This window comes from Poromitra crassiceps (assembly GCF_964638095.1).
Source record: "Poromitra crassiceps genome assembly, chromosome: 17".
Lineage (NCBI taxonomy): Eukaryota > Metazoa > Chordata > Actinopteri > Beryciformes > Melamphaidae > Poromitra > Poromitra crassiceps.
In genome coordinates, this window is record NC_139635.1 from 2,552,413 (window position 1) to 2,573,937 (window position 21,525).

General features: G+C 43.3%; 1 protein-coding gene across 1 annotated transcript; it reads right to left on the reverse strand.

Annotated features, from left to right (window-relative positions):
- Nucleotides 1–572: 572 nt before the first annotated feature.
- LOC310791890 (stress-associated endoplasmic reticulum protein 1) lies at nt 573–17,474 on the reverse strand. Its single transcript, XM_083653568.1, has 3 exons — nt 17,265–17,474; nt 16,793–16,868; nt 573–1,356 (listed from the first exon to the last, which is right to left on the reverse strand). The coding sequence occupies exons 1-3, from the start codon at nt 17,346–17,348 to the stop codon at nt 1,316–1,318; spliced, it is 201 nt and encodes a 66-aa protein (XP_083509694.1). The 5' UTR covers nt 17,349–17,474; the 3' UTR covers nt 573–1,315.
- Between the last annotated feature and the right edge of the window lie 4,051 nt (nt 17,475–21,525).

Here is a 21,525-nt window from a genome sequence, read left to right on the forward strand (position 1 = left end):
GTACCCCAGCAGGGTATTGCACCACTAGGTGCCTGAAATAAAATGTGGCCAGTATTATAAGGGCATCGTGGCCGGGGTGGCGGACGGGCGCATACATTTGCCTTCGACTGGGGTTCAATTCCCAGCCTGTTCAAATTACTTTTAAACCGTGAGCCACATTGAAATTCTTAGCAAACCTGTTTCTTATGTAAACATGACCAAACCCTAACAAAGTTGTTTCACTTGCCTAACCAAAACTGAAACAGCCACCTTTTGGCACATAATTCAACATTTTCTAAAGGTGCACTGATCGCTCATGTTGGTAGGATTATGCATGAAAAACACTTTTCGTAGATATCATACAAACGTTTCATGAGAATACATTGATAGATTACACTAAGTCATTAGCTTGTGTTTTGATGTTTAAATCAAGAAAAATAGGCATGCGTCCTCTGAGTAAGACTAAAACAGGGCGAGGGCACAACAAGTGGCTGTTATTCACATATCACAACTCACCCTGGCTTGCAATTTAAGCGACTTGACATAATTTCTTAACCATGATCACATATGATCTATTGAATACATTTCCTACACAGCATGGACCCCAATGTTTATTGACAGTCACAAGAATCAGTAAGATCTGCCATAAAATAAAAAAAACAGATTGACAGTACGTAATTAAACAACCACAAAATTAATAAATAATCATTCCTACAACATTCCAATATGCTCAGCTTTTGCCTCATTATCTTGGCATAACAATTGTGGCACAAGACAGCTGTGTTGTTTCTAAACCACATTTTTGTCAAATTATCACTAAAGGCTTTTGGTTTGGCTTCTTGGCAAAAACAAACAAAAAATAAAAAATCTACATTGAATCAATCTCATGGAAAATGAGGAAATTGGAAAGCTATGGCAAATGTAATGGTACTTAAGAAGACTGCAACTAAATAAAAGTAAGGCACAAAAAGCAAAAACAAAAAACAAGGAATGATGGCTGACCTAAAGGTGGATAGAACAGTTATTGGAATGCAGTGTGTATGGCTTGGTCTTTAGTGCTGGGATGAGACATTACCTGGATCATTTAAGGCACAGAGTAGGAATAGCCTGGAAGTTAAAGAATTTGTTTAAAAAAGAAAAACAAGATACCATAGAAAGAATAAGAGGAAGGTCACAGCAGGGGGGGCGAGATTAAAAGTGCAAGCCAGTGGCTGGGTGTCCTTGGCCCAGAATGTGGAGTTGGGAAGGTGGCATCTTGGTCCAGGAGGGAGGAGATTCAGCATGGGTCAGACAGACAGGAATGAACAGAGACTCAGTGGAATGGATGGCCTTCATCCTACTTGCCCATCCGGATACTCTGGATGATCTGGAAGATTGCTGTGTAGAGAAACATAATAATGTTAGGAGACAGGATAGAGAGATGTGCACTACACACCAAAAAATGTCCTAGACTGTGTCCAACTGTGTCTGACACTATCCATATACCCAACGGAACCCAAGTGGCGTGTGGGTCAGAGACGTTTCAGACTGGAAACAACTCCATTTCACATTTTAACACTCTGCCACTCCACCTTTTCTCTTGAGAGAAGTGAGCTCCCTATCTATCTGTCTGTCTGTCTGTCTGTCTGTCTGTCTGTCTGCCTGCCTGCCTGCCTGCCTGTCTGTCTGTCTGTCTGTCTATCGATCGTTCGCAATGCAAACTTCACATGCCGTGGGGCAGTGAATGTTTGAGTGTGCCCTCAGTCTGGATTTGAGTGTGTTTGCCCGTGTGGCGCTTTAATAGACAGGTCAGGATCGCATCGCACTTCACATGAGACATACTGGTTTTGAACTGCCCGTGAGAACAAAGAATGAACATCTAAGAGTCTGCCTGCTCTGGATTCAGACCCGTAACCAAGGGCGGGCTTTGAGGGGCCGGGCCTGCCCACTGAATCAGCTGTGCCCGCCCTGACGAAAAGCTGTTATTTATTTATTATTTCCATGAGACGTTGTACTGTTGTACTGTCTCTTTAATTCTGTTATTACGGAATGACCTGACCAATCCCAACTAAGGAGGGCAACTTATTAGCCAATCACAGGCAGAGTAGGGCGGGTCACCATCTTTGGTTGTGTTTCGCCATCCAAGGTATTCTCCTAGGATGGCGAAATAGGGATGAATTGACGATGGTTATCAGAAGATTAACATAACACCGGCAAAGCAGCACATGGCGTAGCATCGTCATCGAGCAGCTATATATATATATATATATATATATATATATATATATATATATACAGTATATATATTAGGGCTGTCAATCGATTAAAATATTTAATCGCGATTAATCGCATGATTGTCCATAGTTAATCGTGATTAATTGCAAATTAATCGCACAATTTTTTATCTGTTCTAAATCTACCTTAAACCGAGGTACCTTAAACGTGGGAGCTTTGTGCAAAGATGCACTGTTGTATTAATATGGGTAGTAGCTATTATCATTAGTATGGGTAAGTATTTGGCCATTGGTATATTGTTATTGCTACTAGTTAGTGGGAATACAAATCTCTCAGGATACTCTGTGTGAAATTAACCTGCTATCCAGGAGCAGCTGTGTGCCAGCTCTCTTCCTCTCTCGCTTTCTCTCTCGGTCTCTCTCTCCCGCTCTCCGTTGGTCTCTCTCTGACTCTGGTCTGATCGCCCTCCCGTCTTTCTCACTGTCTGCCTCTCTCTCTAGTCTCTCCCTCTCTCCGCCCCCCGCTCTCCGTCTGTGTGTGTGTGTCTGTGTCATGTGTGTGTCTCTCTCTCTCCCTGCAACGGTCTGATCGCGCTGACGCGCTCTCTCTTTCTCTCCCTCACCCAAAATGCTGGACATCTTCTCAATTTTAAGCTGAACTTGCCATTATAACAATTTTCTTCCTCCTTTTCTGCTCACGGAGGTTTATTTCTGCTTGCTATCAACGTTACTGCTTCCTGATTTCATAAACTACGGGTCGGACCAAGGCTCAAACATCACAGAAAGTGCATGCGTTAATCGCGCATAAAAAAAAATAGTGGCATTAAAAGGAATTTGCGTTAACGCGTTATTATCGCGTTAACTTGACAGCCCTAATATATACTGTATTTATAATTTTTGGGGCATTTTTGCCTTTATTCAGATAGGACAGTAGGCAGACAGCAATGTGTCTGCTCTGAACAACTCCTGTCACAGCCCCTCCCTGTCACTAAGGGTGTGCCTCAGGGCTCAATATTAAGTCCAACATTATTTTCTGTTTATATACTGTAAACCAGGGGTGCCCAAACTTTTTTGACCCAAGATCTACTTTTCAAGTAGCCAGCCTCCCGAGATCTACCAGTCCAGTTTCAACATCGCAAACGCACACACATCGTTTCCAGCCTGCAGTAACTAACCTCACAACACTTTCTCGTTGTCCCACAACCACTTGACATTAGGGCTGTGAATCTTCACTGGCCACATGATTCGATTCGATTACGATTCAGAGGGCTACGATTCGATTCGATTACGATTATCGATGCATCTTAAATCGATGCATCACTTTTTCCCCCAATACATGATTTATTTTTTCTCACTTTACAATACAATTGCATTGTATTATGATCCATAATTAAAATAAACAACTGCATGTACTTCCATTATATTTTATTTTATTATAAAAAAAAAAAAAAACCTCAATGCCATGCGATCTACCACACTACCTTCGCGATCGACCGGTCGATCGCGATCGACGTATTGGGCACCCCTGCTGTAAACGATCTAGCTGTCTTTGTTGGTGACTCACTCATTCATCTTTATGCTGACGACACTATTCTGTATGCCTCTGGCTCCTCCCCAGATGCTGTAGTCATGCTACTTCAGTCTTGTTTCAACAGCATCCAACAGGTCTTTTCCTCTCTACACCTTATGTTGAACACCTCTAAGACCAAGGTCATGTGGTTCGGTACAAAGGGCTCACATTTCACCTCCTCAGATTAGTACCCTCAATGGAGCGATCCTAGAGCAGGTCTCTGAATATAAATACCTGGGCATATGGCTGGACAACACTGTCGTTTTCTCATCATATTAACAAGTTGCAAGCCAAGGTCAAATAAAAAAATTGCTTTCTCTATATAATGCGCTCTTCATTTACTCTCTCTGCTAGACTCACCCTGGTTAAAATGACAGTTCTTCCCATGTTAGACTATGGTGACACCTTTTTCAGATCTGCCTGCAAAACTACTCTGCAGAAACTAGATGTTATCTATCACTCTGCCATCCGTTTCGCTACTAATGCCCCTTTCAGAACTCACCACTGCACTTTATATTCCTCTGTAAACTGGCCCTCCTTACACACCTGTCGTGAAATACACTGGTTCATGCTAATCTACAAAACTCTCCTTGGTCTGTCCCCCCTACCTGTGTAGTTTGCTGCAAATTGCACCTCCTGCCTACAACACCCGTTCTGCTAACCTCATCCTGTTGAAAATCATTTGTCACTTCATTCTGCCGTGCCCACAGACTCAGGGATTAAAGCAAAAAAAAATCTTCTGACTGAAAATATTTCCAAGCCTATTTTAGCTATTTCGGGCTTTTTAAAGTGTTTGCTTTTTTGCCGATGCTTTGCGTCATTTCCCATAGGTTTTCATGTAAAAAAGGTGGACAGTGTGTACATATTACACTCATTTCACTCTAAAGTTCCAAAACACCCAGTAATGATGCATGGATTGTGTTCCAGGCTGAATCAGTATGCTACAGCAGTGGTTCTCAAATGGGGGTCCGCAGATTTTTTTTTTTTAATAAATAAAAGAAAATGCTACATGTTACTTATTCCTTCTCAAACTACTTCCTACATGGTGCTAGTCTTTCAAAATATCTTGGCTGTCATTGATTGTGTTGCATAGTGGTTTTCTGTACTGTTGACAAATTGTGATATTGTAAGTCGCTTTGGACAAAACAAAAGCATCTGCTAAATGACGTAATGTAAATGTAATGTAATTTTAAAAATATATATATATATATATATATTTATTTATTTTTGCAAAATCTTCATAGTTCAACGAAAATAGTTTATGCTTTAAACCTAAAATGGTTCATGGATTACATTCTAATAACAAACCTATCAAATTAAAAGTCAAGCACGTTACCGTGGCAACAATTAAGCTTAGCCCAAAATCACAAATCAGAATGAGGGGGTCCCCGGTATATTTTATATCTTATAAGGGGTCCTTGGCTAAAAAACATTTGAGAACCTCTGTGCTACAGGTTCCAACATAAGACATACTTTTCACATTTTATATCTGACTCCAATTGACTGAAATCCGTCATAGTGACTGAGAACTTTAATCCCTGCAGACTGGAATGACTTACAAAAAAAGACTAAAACTGGTCAATTTCATCTCCGAGTCTGATTTCAAGGACTCTATCATGGACATTTTCACTGACACGTGCAACTGCTTCCTGAACTAGTACTTATCCCCTGCCTGTCTGCTCTGGCTGTTTGTTTGTTTGTTGTTGTTTGTTTTTTGTTTTTTTATATATATATTTGCTCTCTCTGTCTTGCCATGTTTTAACTGTGTTTTAACTTGTTCTAACTTTGTATTTATTTTACCCCCTACCCCTCAAAAGGCTGTGCCTTCTGCCAGGTCGCCATTGTAAATAAGAATTTGTTCTGAATGACTTACCTGGTTAAATAAAGGTTACATAAAAAAAGAAAGAAAAAAGAGCCTTGTGCAGTGGTCACAGGGGAGCGCTGGAGGAGCAGGAGGCTGGGTAACGTGCTATGTCAAAGTCGACCACACAACAAATAAAGTCAAGCTGATCTGACCCAAGATGGAAGACAAACTCAAATCTCACTCAAAGCAAAAAGCAACCTTTCAATGTCCCAAGCTGCAGTACATCCTCACTGTGACTGTTCTAGCTGTTCTATTATTTGCCTTTACCCACTTAGTCATTATATCCACTTTACTCATGATTATTTATCAAAAATCTCATTGTGTCAATATTTTGTGAAAGCACCAATAGTGATCCCATATAATATGTTGCAATATATCGATATTGAGGTATTTGGTACAGTCTTGTTTTAATAAAAGTGCTTCTGACATCTCACATGTGGTTTAGACTTACTGAACATTTAGCCCACTTTGTAGAAAATACAGAGATATAAATGATATTGTATATTGCCATTCATTCTGAAAATACCCATATGACTTTTTTGTCCATCTGGCACAGACCTACTCACACGTATTCATAACCTGTGTTTACCCACACTGAGCTGAGCACTTTGGGGAAAAGCAAACACACAGGCAGAACATGCACGTGTGTTTTGGCAGATAAAAACCAAGTCACAAACTCAGAGTGTCATTAGTACGGTACATTAGAGGATAAGTGCTTAGGCTCTGGAGCATTTTGGCTGGTCCCCACTTTGACAATTGGCCCATGTCCCTGACATGTCAGGCCAAACGGGCCTAGGTCAGGCCAAACGGGCCTAGGTCAGGCCAAACGGGCTCATGTCAGGCCAAACGGTCCGATGTCAGGCCAAACGGGGTCATGTCAGGCCAAACGGGCTCATGTCAGGCCAAACGGGCCTATGTCAGGCCAAACGGGCCTATGTCAGGCCAAACGGGCCCAGGTCAGGCCAAACGGGCCTATGTCAGGCCAAACGGGCCTATGTCAGGCCAAACGGGCCCATGTCAGGCCAAACGGTTCCATGTCAAGCCAAACGGGCTCATGTCAGGCCAAACGGTCCGATGTCAGGCCAAACGGGGTCATGTCAGGCCAAACGGGGTCATGTCAGGCCAAACGGGGTCATGTCAGGCCAAACGGGGTCATGTCAGGCCAAACGGGGTCATGTCAGGCCAAACGGGGTCATGTCAGGCCAAACGGGGTCATGTCAGGCCAAACGGGGTCATGTCAGGCCAAACGGGGTCATGTCAGGCCAAACGGTCCGATGTCAGGCCAAACGGGGTCATGTCAGGCCAAACGGGGTCATGTCAGGCCAAACGGGGTCATGTCAGGCCAAACGGGGTCATGTCAGGCCAAACGGGGTCATGTCAGGCCAAACGGGCTGCTCCTCCAGTTCTATACAGCCATACTAGAAAGCATCCTCACCTCATCCATAACCATTTGGTACGGCAACCTGGACAGTAACTCACGCAACAAACTCCAACGAATAATAAAAAAAGCTTCAAAAATTATAGGTACCCCACTCCCATCACTGGACACTCTCTACCACAAACGGACAATCACACGAGCACAAAAAATAGTTTCTGACCCATCTCACCCAGCCAATCACCTGTTCCAACTGTTGCCCTCTGGACGGCGCTTCAGATCACTCTCCACCAAAACAACACGATTCAAAAACTGTTTTTTTCCCACTGCCATCAGGTTTCTGAACTCCACTCACCTCACTGCATACCTCTCCAGCAATGTATATGTTTGAATGTTCTGTATTTATGTTGTCATATGTCTGTCTATGTACTGTAATGTCTCATGCTGACACATATTCATGTGCTTAACAATTGCTGTACCGAAAGCAAATTCTGCCGACTTGTTGTGCAGTCCTTAATAAATGAATCTGAATCTGAATCTGAATCTGAATGTCAGGCCAAACAGTCCCATGTCAGGCCAAACGGGCTCATGTCAGGCCAAACGGGCTCATGTCAGGCCAAACGGTCCGATGTCAGGCCAAACGGGGTCATGTCAGGTCAAACGCGCCTGTCAGGCCATACGGGCCCATGTCATGAAGCCCTGAACCATTTCCAGCGCTGGTCTGGAGTCAACCATGTTGATCAGCTGTGGCCATAGTTTTATTTTCTTATTGTTTTACATTTCCATTACCAGCAAATGGGTTTTCTGTTTATTTGCAGAAATGACCACTATCATAAGACTGAAAAAATGTCTACACACCTACTTTATGGTCAAGGAATATAACTGTTAAGAAAAAACTGTTCAGATCATCATTGAATGATTCATTCAATATCATGTATTCTATGTATTATGAGATACATGATAAATTAGCAATTCCATTGTATTTCTTTACACAATAACACTTTTTTTTACCGTTACATGATGACCTGTTCATGAGGTTTCCCTCAGTACTACTGTATTCCTCGACCACCTTAAAATAGCTGGAGACATATTGTATGTTTCACTTCCAGGAAAACCCTTTTGTCACTAATGGAGGAAAGGCCAACTGTTTTTGCAATAGCTCCAATTGATTATTTTTTTTGCCATTATGTTTGTTGTGTATCTAAATATGTTCTTGTATATTTGGCCTTGCCTATGAGGTCAGGGTTTAGGTAATGTAATAGTAACGTGGGGTTGTGTGGTTGGTATCCTTGAGTAAAGGTTGTAGGGAGGGAGTATACTATTCTGTCCAACCAAGGTGACAGTGATAAGCTGCACAGCCATGTGAATGGAACCACCTGATGTATGTACCACACAAACATCCCCTCTCACAGTTCAATCACAATTTTATTATTCAAAAACAGAAACAGATTTTTAAATGTTTGGCTTTTTTTCTGTTCTTAATCTGACGTTAGTGACAGTCTTCCACAGACTAATGGCAGGGTGGGACGTTAACACCAGCCACATGCTACTAAATGCTGATGAAGCCTACCAACCAGGCACTTTGAAATGGAGACAATTATCATTTTATTATAATAGTTATGTAGTGCAAGTGGTGTATGACCTATGACCCTTTAGTTAGGTTTGTGTGGCTGTTTTCCTGGTTCTCAATGTGTGTGTGCGGGGGGGGGCTATTTTCATGTTGTTCCATACCCAGCAAGCAAAGTTACGTCATGATAGATAACGTTGTGATGACGTCTTTCAGTGATGTCCAGGACGTGGCCAAATCACAGCCGGTTTGGGGATGATTTAGACGTCTACGCGGGAACGTCAAGCTGATGTCGAAATATGACCGTTACCATGAATGGGCATGTTCCGTTATTCTGCTATGTACACAGTGTATATTCAGCAGCTTTATACATAAAGCTATAATTATGTCCAGATTAACAATTTATGCTAGATTTTCAAAAAATATAATACTGCCCTGTGTGGGATTTGAACTCAGGATCTACAATTTACAGGACGGCTATTCTACCACTACCACTACGCTATCTGTTCGCTGAAATAATCTGCTGTACGTTGGAGTAATATAGCCTACCGTTTCAAAACATGGACCCCTCGTTCTTTTTATACCGGTATAACATCCATGGAGTTGGGACAGTTTTAATAAAAACGAATGCTAATTTAATTCAAACCTTAATCTCGAAGAATCATTGAGGGTTCCCTCAAAATTGACAACTGTCACCACCAGCCTATAATGTTTGTTTACCCAGTGCTGCTGCACATGCAGGCTATACGAGACACGAATATAGCCTATACCGTAGGATTATGGCAGAAACTTGTTTTATATTTAAAACGTTGGCATCAAGTCTTTGTGGATGGGACATCACAGTGTAACCGTCTACAATCTGTGTAAGAAGAACCCCGAAACACATTGCAGACAATTGCAGGATTCCCCGCAATTCATCTCCTCGTAGTCCCACCTCCACGAATAAACAGTTTGTTAATCAGCGCAGATTGTCCACATGCAAGTGCTGATCACTCGGATTTTGGATAAATAAATAGCCCAGGCTGAGAAATACGTGATTGATTGCAACCATTTAGTTATCCTCATGGATATTTCAGTGGTGACCGGTGAGTGAAATTAGTTGGATAGTGATTATACAGTGATAATCTGGGCCAGATCTGACTCGTCATGATATGACTTGAGCTGGCCCCGATTGGGCTCTCTCGATTCGTCCAGGTCCGTCCATGCTTGCTGGGTAACATAGGCATTATGAAGCCATTTGAGACAGTAACTGTCATTAAGGATTAAACAAATACACTTGATTTCACTTTAGTTAACTCATTGAGTGCCAGCCACTTTTGGAAAACGGCTGCTCCCAGTGCCAGCCTTTTCAGAGCGTTTTCAGTGATTTCTCGAGGCCCACAGAATATTGTGTGATATTACTATGTAAACACCGAACACGCCCAAAGAACGATGAGACTCTACTATATCATCAGCAAAAAAAAGTTTATTGATATCATTTTCCGTTCTTTAGTTATCAGCCGGAGAAGATACTGTAGGTTGTTTTCACCTAAAACAGACGTTTCAAACTAGAAGCTGAGATAATCAGCCTTTTTCTGAAATGAAGCATTTCAAGCACATCACTGACTCTGAAGCTAATATTTTCTGATGTAGTGACACCTCAAAAATAATTTCCTTCAATAAAACAGCGAAAACAAAGGAATTTTGTTTGGCAAAATAATATTTTTTAGCTGCAACCAGCAGCGCTGGCCCCTGCGTGCGCAGACCCTACACCTTCTTGCTGGTCTTGATTTACTGCTGGTGGCCATCAGATATTCTAGCTTGTGTTTGTAAATCTGTCCATCGAGCCTCCTGCTGTCTGGGTCGGTGTTGTATGCTGCCCTGCGTGCCCCACCCCCCTCAACTGCACACTCCTCCATGGGAGTGTCTCTGGTGGCTCTCTGCTGCATTTGCTCTGCACTGAAAAGTGCGCTACGCCCAGCTTTTTCACAGCGTTCCGCCGTTTTTGTCGCCGGCTCCCAGCGCTTCCAGCTGAGAACAATGTAACTTTTCAGAAAGACGCTGGTGTCGGCAACTAATCATGTGGAGGGGCTATCGCAGCGGAGACGGAGGGGCTCAATTGTGGCAGCAGATTGGCTGCTGTTCACAGGCACAGCTAACGTTATGCTTCATGCATATCGATGCGGTTTCCGTTTCCCCATGACTTCTTCTCTGTTTTTTCCTCACCTTTCTCTAATCTGGAGAGCACTGTCGGCACCTAATGGGTCCGTAAAATAGCTTATACACATTCAACATCCACCATACTTTTACAGGAGATGCATCAGGCTTTGATCCACGATCCCACCGTCAAAAAACGCAATTGACGTCTTTAGACGTCATTGGCACTCAGTGAGTTAATGTAGATGAATCTGTGTATGCCCCCTCTTATTTATTACCGTATTTCCGCTAATAGTAACCGGGGCCTTTATTTACTGAGCCGCAGAGAGCCCCCGTCCTATATTAGAGCAGAGGCCTGTATTCGAGTGAGGCCTTTATTTCTTAATATTAAACTCTCATGGACATACTCCTTTATTTTCATGACTTTTATTGCAAAATATTGCATAAAACCAAACAACGCAAATAAATATTGGTGGTCACTCACTCACTCAGTATCCTCCTCCTCCTCATCTAGTATGTCGGTATCCTCCGCGTCCTCATCATTCAGAACAACAAGTTCATTGTTGACCAGTTCCTCTTCATCTTCCTCATCCTCGGCTGCCTGTCTGTTCTCCTGGTCCCGCTAACGCAGCTGGGCGAGAGCCTCAGCGGCGCAGGGCTGTCCCTGCTTGAAGCAGTGGATGAGGTTGTCTTGACTCCCGTCAGTTTTCACAGACTGTCCACAAACTTGGAAGGACTTTTTGATCAGATCCTTGTCCAGCTTGTCCCAGGCGGCGATCACCCAGTCCACAAGCAGGCGTCGAGCAGGCGCTTTTAGGTTTCCACCTCCAGCTGTGTACTGCTTATCTGCGTCCCCAGCTATCCACTCGTCGTAGGCATCGTGCAGGCTCTGCTTGAAGGGCTGATTCCACATCACACTGTACCAAATGTTCAGCTGCATATTGCACAACGCTCTCTTTAAACTTAACGTCAAACTTTCGTCTGGTTTGTTTGGTCTCTGCGTTACGTCCGGTTACGTCACACGGTAGATGCGTTGTGTTATGGGAAATTTACAGTACCGTATTCACCGTAGTTTTTGCTCCTTCGTTTTGTTTTGTTTTTGACCCGGCCTGTATTGAGGGAGGGGCCTTTATTTGTCCGCGCAGGCCGTGCCCCCGTCCTATATTAGAGCAGAGGCCTGTAATTGAATAGGGGCCACTAATAGCGGAAATACGGTATCTATATTAATTATGTGTCAAATCTTCACATCTATGTTGGAGATACAATCATTAGCTGCTCAGCTTCCAACACTGAGAAATGACGACAGCACAGTGACAGACAGCCCCTGTGACAGCGGCAATAGGCAGTAATGGGGCATTCCTTTTGTATTGGGAAGTAGGAATATCCCAGTTGAGTGACATCACATACGGGTTGATCACGTTCCAGTAAAATAGACAGGAAGCCAGCCAGGGTTAGCTCTAGCCAAGCTAGCCCATTTTTACCAATAATAGTTGACATTGCATTATGGTATTTTGCGCATACAGACACTGTAGCAATGATAGGAGTTAGACATAATTACTGTAAGTACAGCTGATTTAAAGACGAGCTGAACCCAATTTTTTTTTTTTTTTAGTTCACATACCTGGGTATTCAGTGCACCTATTTAATAATGTATGAAAAAAAAAACACAAAAATCAAATTTCTTTAGTTTTTCACACTTTTTCACATCAAACGTTCATTTTTCAAGATTTCATTCATAACAATAATCTATAGTTTGCTGACGTCAGCTAGTAATATCACATTTCTACCCAATTTCAACCACTCATATCAAGACATGGCAGCTGTCAATCTATCTTCATTTCGAGGAGAAAATTCTTCAGGCAAATGGCGCCTAGTACATTACATTACGTCATTTGGCAGACGCTTTTATCCAAAGCGACTTACAATAACACATTTTTGTCAGCAATAGAGCAATCAACTATGTAACACAGTCTATGACACCTTCAACTTCTGAAGGATAGTGGTAAAAGTTTAGCTTAGGTTAGTTTAGTTTTTGTTGTTTTTTAAGAGAGAGAGAAAGAAGTTAGATCAAGAAGGGCCCAGATGGAGCCTGAAAAAGGTGTGTTTTTAGTCTTTTCCGAAAGATCGGCAGTGATTCGGCCGTCCTGACCGAAGGTGGAAGCTCATTCCACCATTGAGGTGCCAGGGACGGGAAGAGTCGCGAACGGGATGAGCGACTTTTGAGCCCCCGTAGTGGAGGAGGGGCGAGGCGTCCTGCACTGGTGGAGGAGCGGAGGGAACGGTGAGAGATTTGGAGCCTGACCATAGATTGTAAGTAATAATAATAATAATAATAATTCATTTATTTTATATAGCGCTTTTCCAGACCCAAAGACGCTTAACAGAGAACAAGAGACAAGCAACAGGGAACAAAACAGGCAACAGATACAAGTAACAGGCAACAGTTACAGGGAACAGATACAGATGACAGTGGCGGTTCAGGGCAGGTAGTATGGAGAAGCAGAGGGGAGGAAGATAACAGGAGGGAGGAAGAGGGGGGGGGGGGGGGTGGGGGGAGGGTGATGGTTTGGAGCTATGGTTTGGAGGAGGTGGTCAGGGGTAGGGGAGGTTGTAGGCTTGGGAGAATAGGTAGGTTTTGAGTCGGGTTTTGAAAGTGGGGAGTGAGGGAGAGTCTCGGACGGTCTGGGGGAGGGAGTACCAAGGGGCTGTCTGGTGTACTGCCCTGTAGGCCAGAACCAGTGTTTTGAATTGAATGCGTGCCGAGATGGGAAGCCAGTGAAGGTCCCGGAAGAGGGGAGTGACATGAGAGAATTTGGGTTGGTTGAATACCAGACAGGCTGCAGCGTTCTGAATGAGCTGAAGCGGTCGGATGGCTACAGCAGGTAGCCCAGCCAGAAGAACATTGCAGTAGTCCAGGCGAGAGATGACAAGTGCCTGGACCAGGAGTTGTGTCGCTTCCCTTGTGAGAAACGGATGGATTTTGCGGATGTTGTACAAGGAGAACCTAGTGCCTGTATCCTAGTGCCTGTAATCTGGCAGAGTTTCTAGCCCATAAACTAACTAATAACTTGGCCAATATGTAACATACAAAATAAAGCAAACGGTAATGTTTTCATTTGATGTAGAATCCATAGGACATGTAACTGGTTCGTTAAACTCGCATTCCAGGAATATTGTATTTATCACGGCTCTTTACGGTGGCTACTCGACGCTCCAAGCCGGCAGGCAGCACTCTTGCCTCGGCATGTCCGCACCAGTCCACACGGAAGCAGCCAGCTGCCTGGTTCTCCCGGAGCACACTCGCGTAGCGCCAGAACATGCTCGATTTGGGGGTGGAAACATGCCAACTCCGGTGCACAGAACTGTCAAATCAAATCATTGACATGCTATTGCCCGCCTCTCAACCCTCTTTAATCTGAGGCAATATCTGTTTTCAGTCTGACACGTGACCGACCCTTGTCTTTAATGAGAGATGAATAAGACAGATGTGCTAATAAACAGTGTACTGGAATGGAAGGGGAAATATTCCATTAGTTATCAAAAGATCACATAGAATAGCCTAAATGTGTGTCATATGGTTAACAAGATAGTTCAGAGGTAGAGTAGTTTTTGGGGAATTTTACTGTTTTCCCACTTTCCCAGAGTCACAAACAAGTAAATGCTTTCAGACAGACCTTTTGATGCAGTCAGGAGTATACCAAACAGCAATATTAGGCTGCCATGGCACAGTTGTTGAGTGTCTATTAGGGATGCACACAATTAATCGAAGCTCAATTATTCGCTCGTTAAGGATTTACTCGAGCATGTGAAAATGTATTCGATCAAAACAAAACAAAAAGCAACGTGCATTCTGTCAGTAGAACAGTGTTTTCAAATCATTTTTCAATGATCCTCCAGAGGGCGCAATGATATCACTGTAACAGACTGTTCAGTGTGTATGCGAGGCTCTGTGGATGTCCCCTCAGAGTTACCATAGAACAGGAAGTGCGCCGGGGACTTATGTTGTGGACGAGAGCCGGTGTTGACGAGTGTGCTAACGCTAGGCGCTAGCTGTCTGAGAATAAATGTGGAAACGTGTTATAAAGTTACAGCCTGACTCTCTCGTTTATTGTTTTATTAACAAAGTGTAAGTAATAGGCGGACCCGGACACTCGGCTACATCACTATAGCCCTTTTCAGACAAGTCATAAGATGCTCTACTTGAACAGTGTTCATTCGGATCAATTGGCTGGCTCCTCTTCCTCAAACCTGGAGCAACCCACCATCATAAAACTGGAACTCATACTGTATCTAATTTAATGCCTGTCTAACTGGGACTGGTAAATTGATGTAAATTCCCTGCACATTAATGCCTATTTAACTTAGCCTGTAAATTTCATGTACATTCAATGTAAACTCTTATCTAACTCTGACTGTAAATTAATGTAAATCCACTGCCTATTTAACGTATATTTAACTCAGTCTGTAAATCTCATGTAAATCTCATGTAAATTCATATTTATCATCCACAGAACACTTCACCACTCATGTACATATTGTATATATTGACTCGATCTGATTCGATTTGATTGCACTTGCAACCTTGCGATTGCCGCTAGTTATCTTCCTACTTCTTATCCCTGTATATTGATGTAACCGCTACGCTGCATACAGACACTAAGACAAATTCCTTGTATGTAACTTGCATACTGTGGCAATAAAAGTGATTCTGATTCTGATTCTGATCAGCGAGGAAGAGGAAGAGTTGCGGCGCACGTACAACAACAATCACTTGAACAATGTTCATTCGGATCCTAGTCTCACCTAGACTGGACTCGGCATCAACTTTTAGAGCTGTGACGGCTGCACGATGCACTGTGAGCAGAAAAAGTAAACAATCTGCGGTAAGTGAGCCCCTGTTGGACCTAGGCAGCGGCCGCGGTGGGGATTCTGGGCAAATGTTCATATGTCTAAAAGTTATGCCTCTACGTTTTTATGTGTTTCATAGCGTAGGCTATGCTATGCAAGGCTGTGAGAAATATTCAATAAGTTGCTGCTGTATAAATAAAGGTCTTATTAAGGTAAAAACACATTTGGTATGGTTTGGATTTTATTTTATTTTATTACAAATACTCGAATGATTGCTCGTTAACGTTACCAATGTGTCCTAGTGTCTATGGGATCAAATATCATAATCATGATCCCATAGCACCCAGGAATTTAGCGAAGCTACGGTAAGCACGTAGGGGTGGGGTGGGGGGCTTTGTTTGAGGGGAGGGGGGCTTTGTTTGAGGGGAGGCCCACATTCTCAGACTTTGAAAGACTTTCTCAAACCCCTGTACTACAGCTTTCACTACTGTTGAAGCACTGAGCTGCCATTTTGGATTTTGAGGTCGGGGCTGGTGTGAGGCTCCCCGAGATCAGTGGAGGAAACCCAAGGGCAGGCAACGTCGGTCGCTGACCTTTGAACCGGGAGATTCCTAAATCCCAAAACAAATGGAACGCGACATATGGCCCATTCCTTTATCGCAAACAAACTGAGATATGGTGGTTGAATGACATCACATCCATTTTGTTAGTGTTCCATTTGCAGAAAAGTGGGAGCTGGGAAGTTCACTGTTGAATTGCGTCACATCCGTTTAAACGAGTCAGATCCGGTCGCTAGGCAGGCTAGCCATCTAGCAATAATAGTTGATAACAAGGCCTTTCGCAGCATTTTGCGCATACAAACGCTGCAGCAACATGTCCACACAGATAGAAGTTAGACAGTGCTATTTGTCCAGCTGATTTAATGAGACACAAACAAGACAGAAGTGCTAATAAACAGTATTTACTACGATTTTAACTACTGTTGATGTGCGGAGCAGCCATCTTGGATTTTTGAGGTTGGGGCTGCTGAGGTTGGAGTTTGGGAGAGAAAATACAAGCACTGGTGACGTCACCGTTCGAGCTCATGAACTTTGAACCATCACATTCCCATTTCCCAGTTTTAAAGGAATGCCCCATAGTCCTACCAGCTAAATGGCTGTGGAGGGGGACATCTCAAAAAGACAAAGCCGACCCTTCATGGTGGAGACATGACAGAGGCAGACAGACAGGCAGAACTCACCTGAACCACAGACTACAAATATGAAGAGAGCCAGCAGCCAGGGTCCCACTGACACCTTCTCATCAGGAGCACCCCTCTGAAAAACACATCACAGGCAGGGTGACAGGTTTCAGACATGACAAACATCAGCACCTATGGGTGACAGCCAGGTTTCACACAGGACAATTGTTCAATGTTCTAGTAGCAGGTGAAGTCCAACACTGCTGCACTTATTTATGTATCCACTCAGTAGCCTAAGGTTAGGCCAGCAACAGCTGACAGGTTAATGTTACATAAGGAAGGTTTCAGAAAAACAAGTGTCATTATCAGTCAGTATCATTACACCCTCGTCTTGTAAATAGAGCCGCGTAGAGCATAGAATAGCCTATCTAACCCATATAACAATAATAAATAGCCTAATGTTGTGGTTGTCAGCTGGAAGCTAAGCTAACGTTAAGTCGAGTCAACTGAGTTCGCAGAGGGCTGTTCATACCGTGGATTTGACGACGTTGCCTCTCTGCGTGATGTTTTTGCTGTGTTTCTCGTTGGCCATGCGGATCCTCTGTTTAGCCACCATCTTCACAGCAGAAGCCTTTCTATCAGCACTAAGTTAGTGAATAGTTAGTGTGCGTTGTGCTATCTAGGCTAGGCTAATGCTGCAGCTCCTCTGCTCTGTGTGTCTCACTTCCAGTCCAGCAGCGCTGTAGTATGTCTGACTGTCTGGGAAGGCTCGTCTCCCGGTCACGTGACGGCAGGTCAGGGGCGGACTCAGATATTTGCGGGCCCAAGGCAAAGACAAGCATGGGGCCCCTTGAATCTCAACTCTCCCCCCCTCTTGCTTTTTTTTGGTGTGTGCTTCTCTTGCTTCCTTTCGGGGTCATCCCTATGTTCCCCGGGTCCTATGTTCCCCGTTTTTGTGGGACCGGGGAACATAGAACCCTTTCTATGAAAAAGGGTCCTATGTTCCCCGCTTTTCCCAAAGGGTCCTATGTTCCCCGTTATGTTCCCTGGTCCGATGTTTCTCCCGAAATGCCAAAAACAGCCTACCTCATATGATCGCGTGATTCAATCAATGCATATGGGCGCAGACAACACTCTCCGTAACATTTGGAAAGGGCCTGCCGACTAGGTCATTTTTAAGGGATCTGGAGGGGGTGTGGCGGTGCAGAAGCTCGGAGACGGAGAGGTATGGGGCCGTGCCGTTAAGTGCTTTAAAAACAGTGAGGGCTAATTTAAAATCAATGCGGGAGCGCACAGGCAGCCAGTGCAATAGCCTACTAGGCTACAGGTGGCTCAAATAATACAGCCATTTGCAGCCATTGTTTGTCTGGTAGAATAAACACGTATGCTGGGTGCTGGCACGTAATAGATGAGGAGTAGGTGAGATGCTGCTATACTGAGCGAATCTACTTTATTCACTCAACTAGTCCTAGTAGCCTAAATAAGGGAACGAGTCTGCTCCCGCTGTCTGCAAGGCGCGTTTCACAGTGTCCTTATGGAAAGAGTATTTTTCAAATGGGCTGTGCAATAAACTTCAGACTTATTTTCAGCGCATCAGGCTGAAGCAGTGGTCGATGGATGAGCCTGCTCCTCCGTGAGATTCCCCCACAACGGATTTCAATCAATGAATGAATCAATACATCAATATATCAATGGCTACTTTATTGATCCCAGTGGGTAAATGAATGTGCCTCGCAGAAGGCTAAGGCAGACCAAAAACACAAGGCAAGCGCAGACACATTTTGTCAAATCTATTCTATACATCGGACCAGGGAACATAGCGGGGAACATAGGACCCTATTTGGGAAAAGCGGGGAACATAGGACCCTTTTTCATAGAAAGGGTTCTATGTTCCCCGGTCCCACAAAAACGGGGAACATAGGACCCGGGGAATATAGGACCCGGGGAACATAGGTACGCTCCCTTCCTTTCTACATATACATTTGGGTAGCTTTGCATATTTAATTTTGTTTAACTTCTCTCTCAGAAATGAATGCAGTGGCAAGGAGAATGTGTATAGGCTAGACGAAACAGCATGACGTCACTGCCACCCAAAAATTTGTAACCCCGCAGCAGTTAACTAGCATGAGTTGAGTTGTGCCAAAAAAACATTAATATCTCAAGAAGTATACATCACATCGCTTATATTTTGACATTCCGAGTGAGAGCAGAATTAGCTCAAGAGTGTGAGCCCGAGTGTAAGCAGTAGGCCTACAGATACCACGCCGGAAAGGAGAAGATGTTATATTTGACAAATTAATAAATTTTTAAGTTCAGAAATTTAAATACCCCCTAAAGTCATGTTTCAAGATGTGTATAAAATACTATTTTGAATAATAATTTGTGTCTGATGGTTTTTCCCACACAAAATGATAAATTATCTTGTTAAAATCCTTAAAATGACTTCCCCTCCTTCTCCCTCATTTAAAAATCCAAAGCAACCAATCTAGATCATAACTAGCCAATCACAGCAACACAGGGGGTCATCTTGCCATTCCGAAGTGTCGGCATTCCGATCATTGACTTATATGCTTTCGGAGAGGCGGCCCTTTTTATCTCCAAAAAAGGTTTCGCCATTGCGAAAGATATTAGGTCCGCCATTCCGACATAGCATCTTGAGTTATTTAGCTATTATTATATTTATTATTATTATTATTATTATTATTATTATTATTTGGCTTTCAACACATTCTCACTCCCAACTCGTGACAAAGTGACAATAAGGGTTCCTGACCGCTCTGTGATGAGTTGGGAGTGAGAATGTGTTGAGGCTTTAAAGTCGAGCTGAACCCAAAAATGACTTTTCTTTTCTTTTAGTTCAAATACCTGGGTATGCAGTGCACCTATTTAATAATGTATGCAAAAAAATCACAAACATCTAATTTCTTTAGTTTTTCACACTTTTTCACATCAAAAGTTCATTTTTCAAGATTTCATTGATAACAGTAATTTACAGTTTGCTGACGTCACCTAGTAGGCCTACTATCAAATTTCTACCCCATTTCAACCAATCATATCACGACATGCAGCTGTCAATCAAATCTTCATTTCAAGATCATTTTCTCTTCCAAATGAAGTAGAAAATGCACCTATGTGCCTGTCATCTGGCAGAATTCATATCCCATAAACTAACTACTAACTTGGCCAATTGTATGAAACATGAACAAAAAACAAAAACTATAATCTCTAAGAATGCAAAGAAATGTAACTGGCTCGTTAAAACGCGCATTCCAGGAATATTGTATTTACAGAAATAGCGTAAATGGCGCGCGCTTGAGAGCGTGGTTGTCAGGGGATGCCTGTCGGAGATTCCAGGCGGGCGGGCAGCACCCATGCATTGGATTGTCCGCTCGCTCCGCACGAAGCAGGTGGCTGCCTGGTACTCCACGGATCCCACTCGCGTAGCACGACAACACGCTGAATCCCACTCGATTTTGGGGTGGAACACGCCATGATTGACCAATGCCAAAGCCAGTCGACAGAATTGTCAAATCAAATCATCGACACGTATATGGTCCGCCTCTCAATTTGTTTTCAGTCTCCGATGCTCACGCTAGTGCATTCCGTTCTGGTTCACCTCGACTTTAACTGCTGAATGCTGGACAGGGATTGGATCCAAGCTTCGTGATGTCACAAATCTTGCAAATCTTGAAAACGGCCTTTTCAGTGAGCTCTGAGAAACTTTCCACTTTCAGCAGACGATTGTGGAAACAGCCTAGTGTCAAACTCTGCACAGACATCATTCAGCACAGTGACGCTCAGACGTCCAACTGTAGGAACAAGAAGAAAAACAGATTTTTGACTTTAGGGGTCTTTAAGTTAGTTGCTAAAATGGAATGATTACGTATGACTATTAGAACTATAGTCATACGTCATTTCAATTCGATTCTGACTGAGGATGAGCTAGCATGACAACTAGTTGGATACTGACTGGAGGAGAGGGAGGATTTAAAGTGGAGCACTAAACTAGTCATGCTGGTCATGACATGACTCAAGATTGAAATAATTGTGATAGAAGATGGGTGTTCTTCAATAGTATATTTACAAATAAGTTGACATTATTTGTATTCTTATCTTTTGTGGGGCCTTCTGGCAGAGATGTTCACAAGTCATTTTTTGCAAGTCTAAGTCAAGTCTCAAGGCTTTGAACTCAAGTCCAAGTCAAGTCTCAAGTCTTTGGTCACAAGTCCAAGTCAAGTCTCAAGTTTCTTATGGATGAGCGTTCTATCATCTGCTACATGCAATGCGGTCTGCTTAGAACACTGCATAGCTAAAACTAAGGGATTCAAAGCATGTACTGTATTATCCTCACTCCTTTATCTATTAGCATACAGTATCAGCATTGATTGGATAACATCAGTAGATATTTCCTTAATGTTAATGCACCAAAAAAATACAATTAAAAATAAAGATTGTTCACAAGTCCCAAACCTCAAGGCCAAGTCAAGTCTCAAGTCTTTGAGGATGAGTCTCAAGTCAAGTCTCAAGTCACTGTGGGTGAGACTTAGCCCCCGTTCACACAGTACGCCAAAGCAACGCTCAACCTAAGCTCTACCACAAGTTTCATTTAGGCGTCCTTGTTAACAGGCGAAGGCGTTCACACTAATCGTGCACGTGCCACGCTGACGCCTTGCCGAAGCCACGCTCAAGCAATCGCTCAGGATTGACACGTATTTTCCAAGCGTGACGCATGAAGCCAGGCATAAAGTCAATGGGAGTGGTGGGCGGGTTCAAGGCGCGAGAGTAGGCGCTGA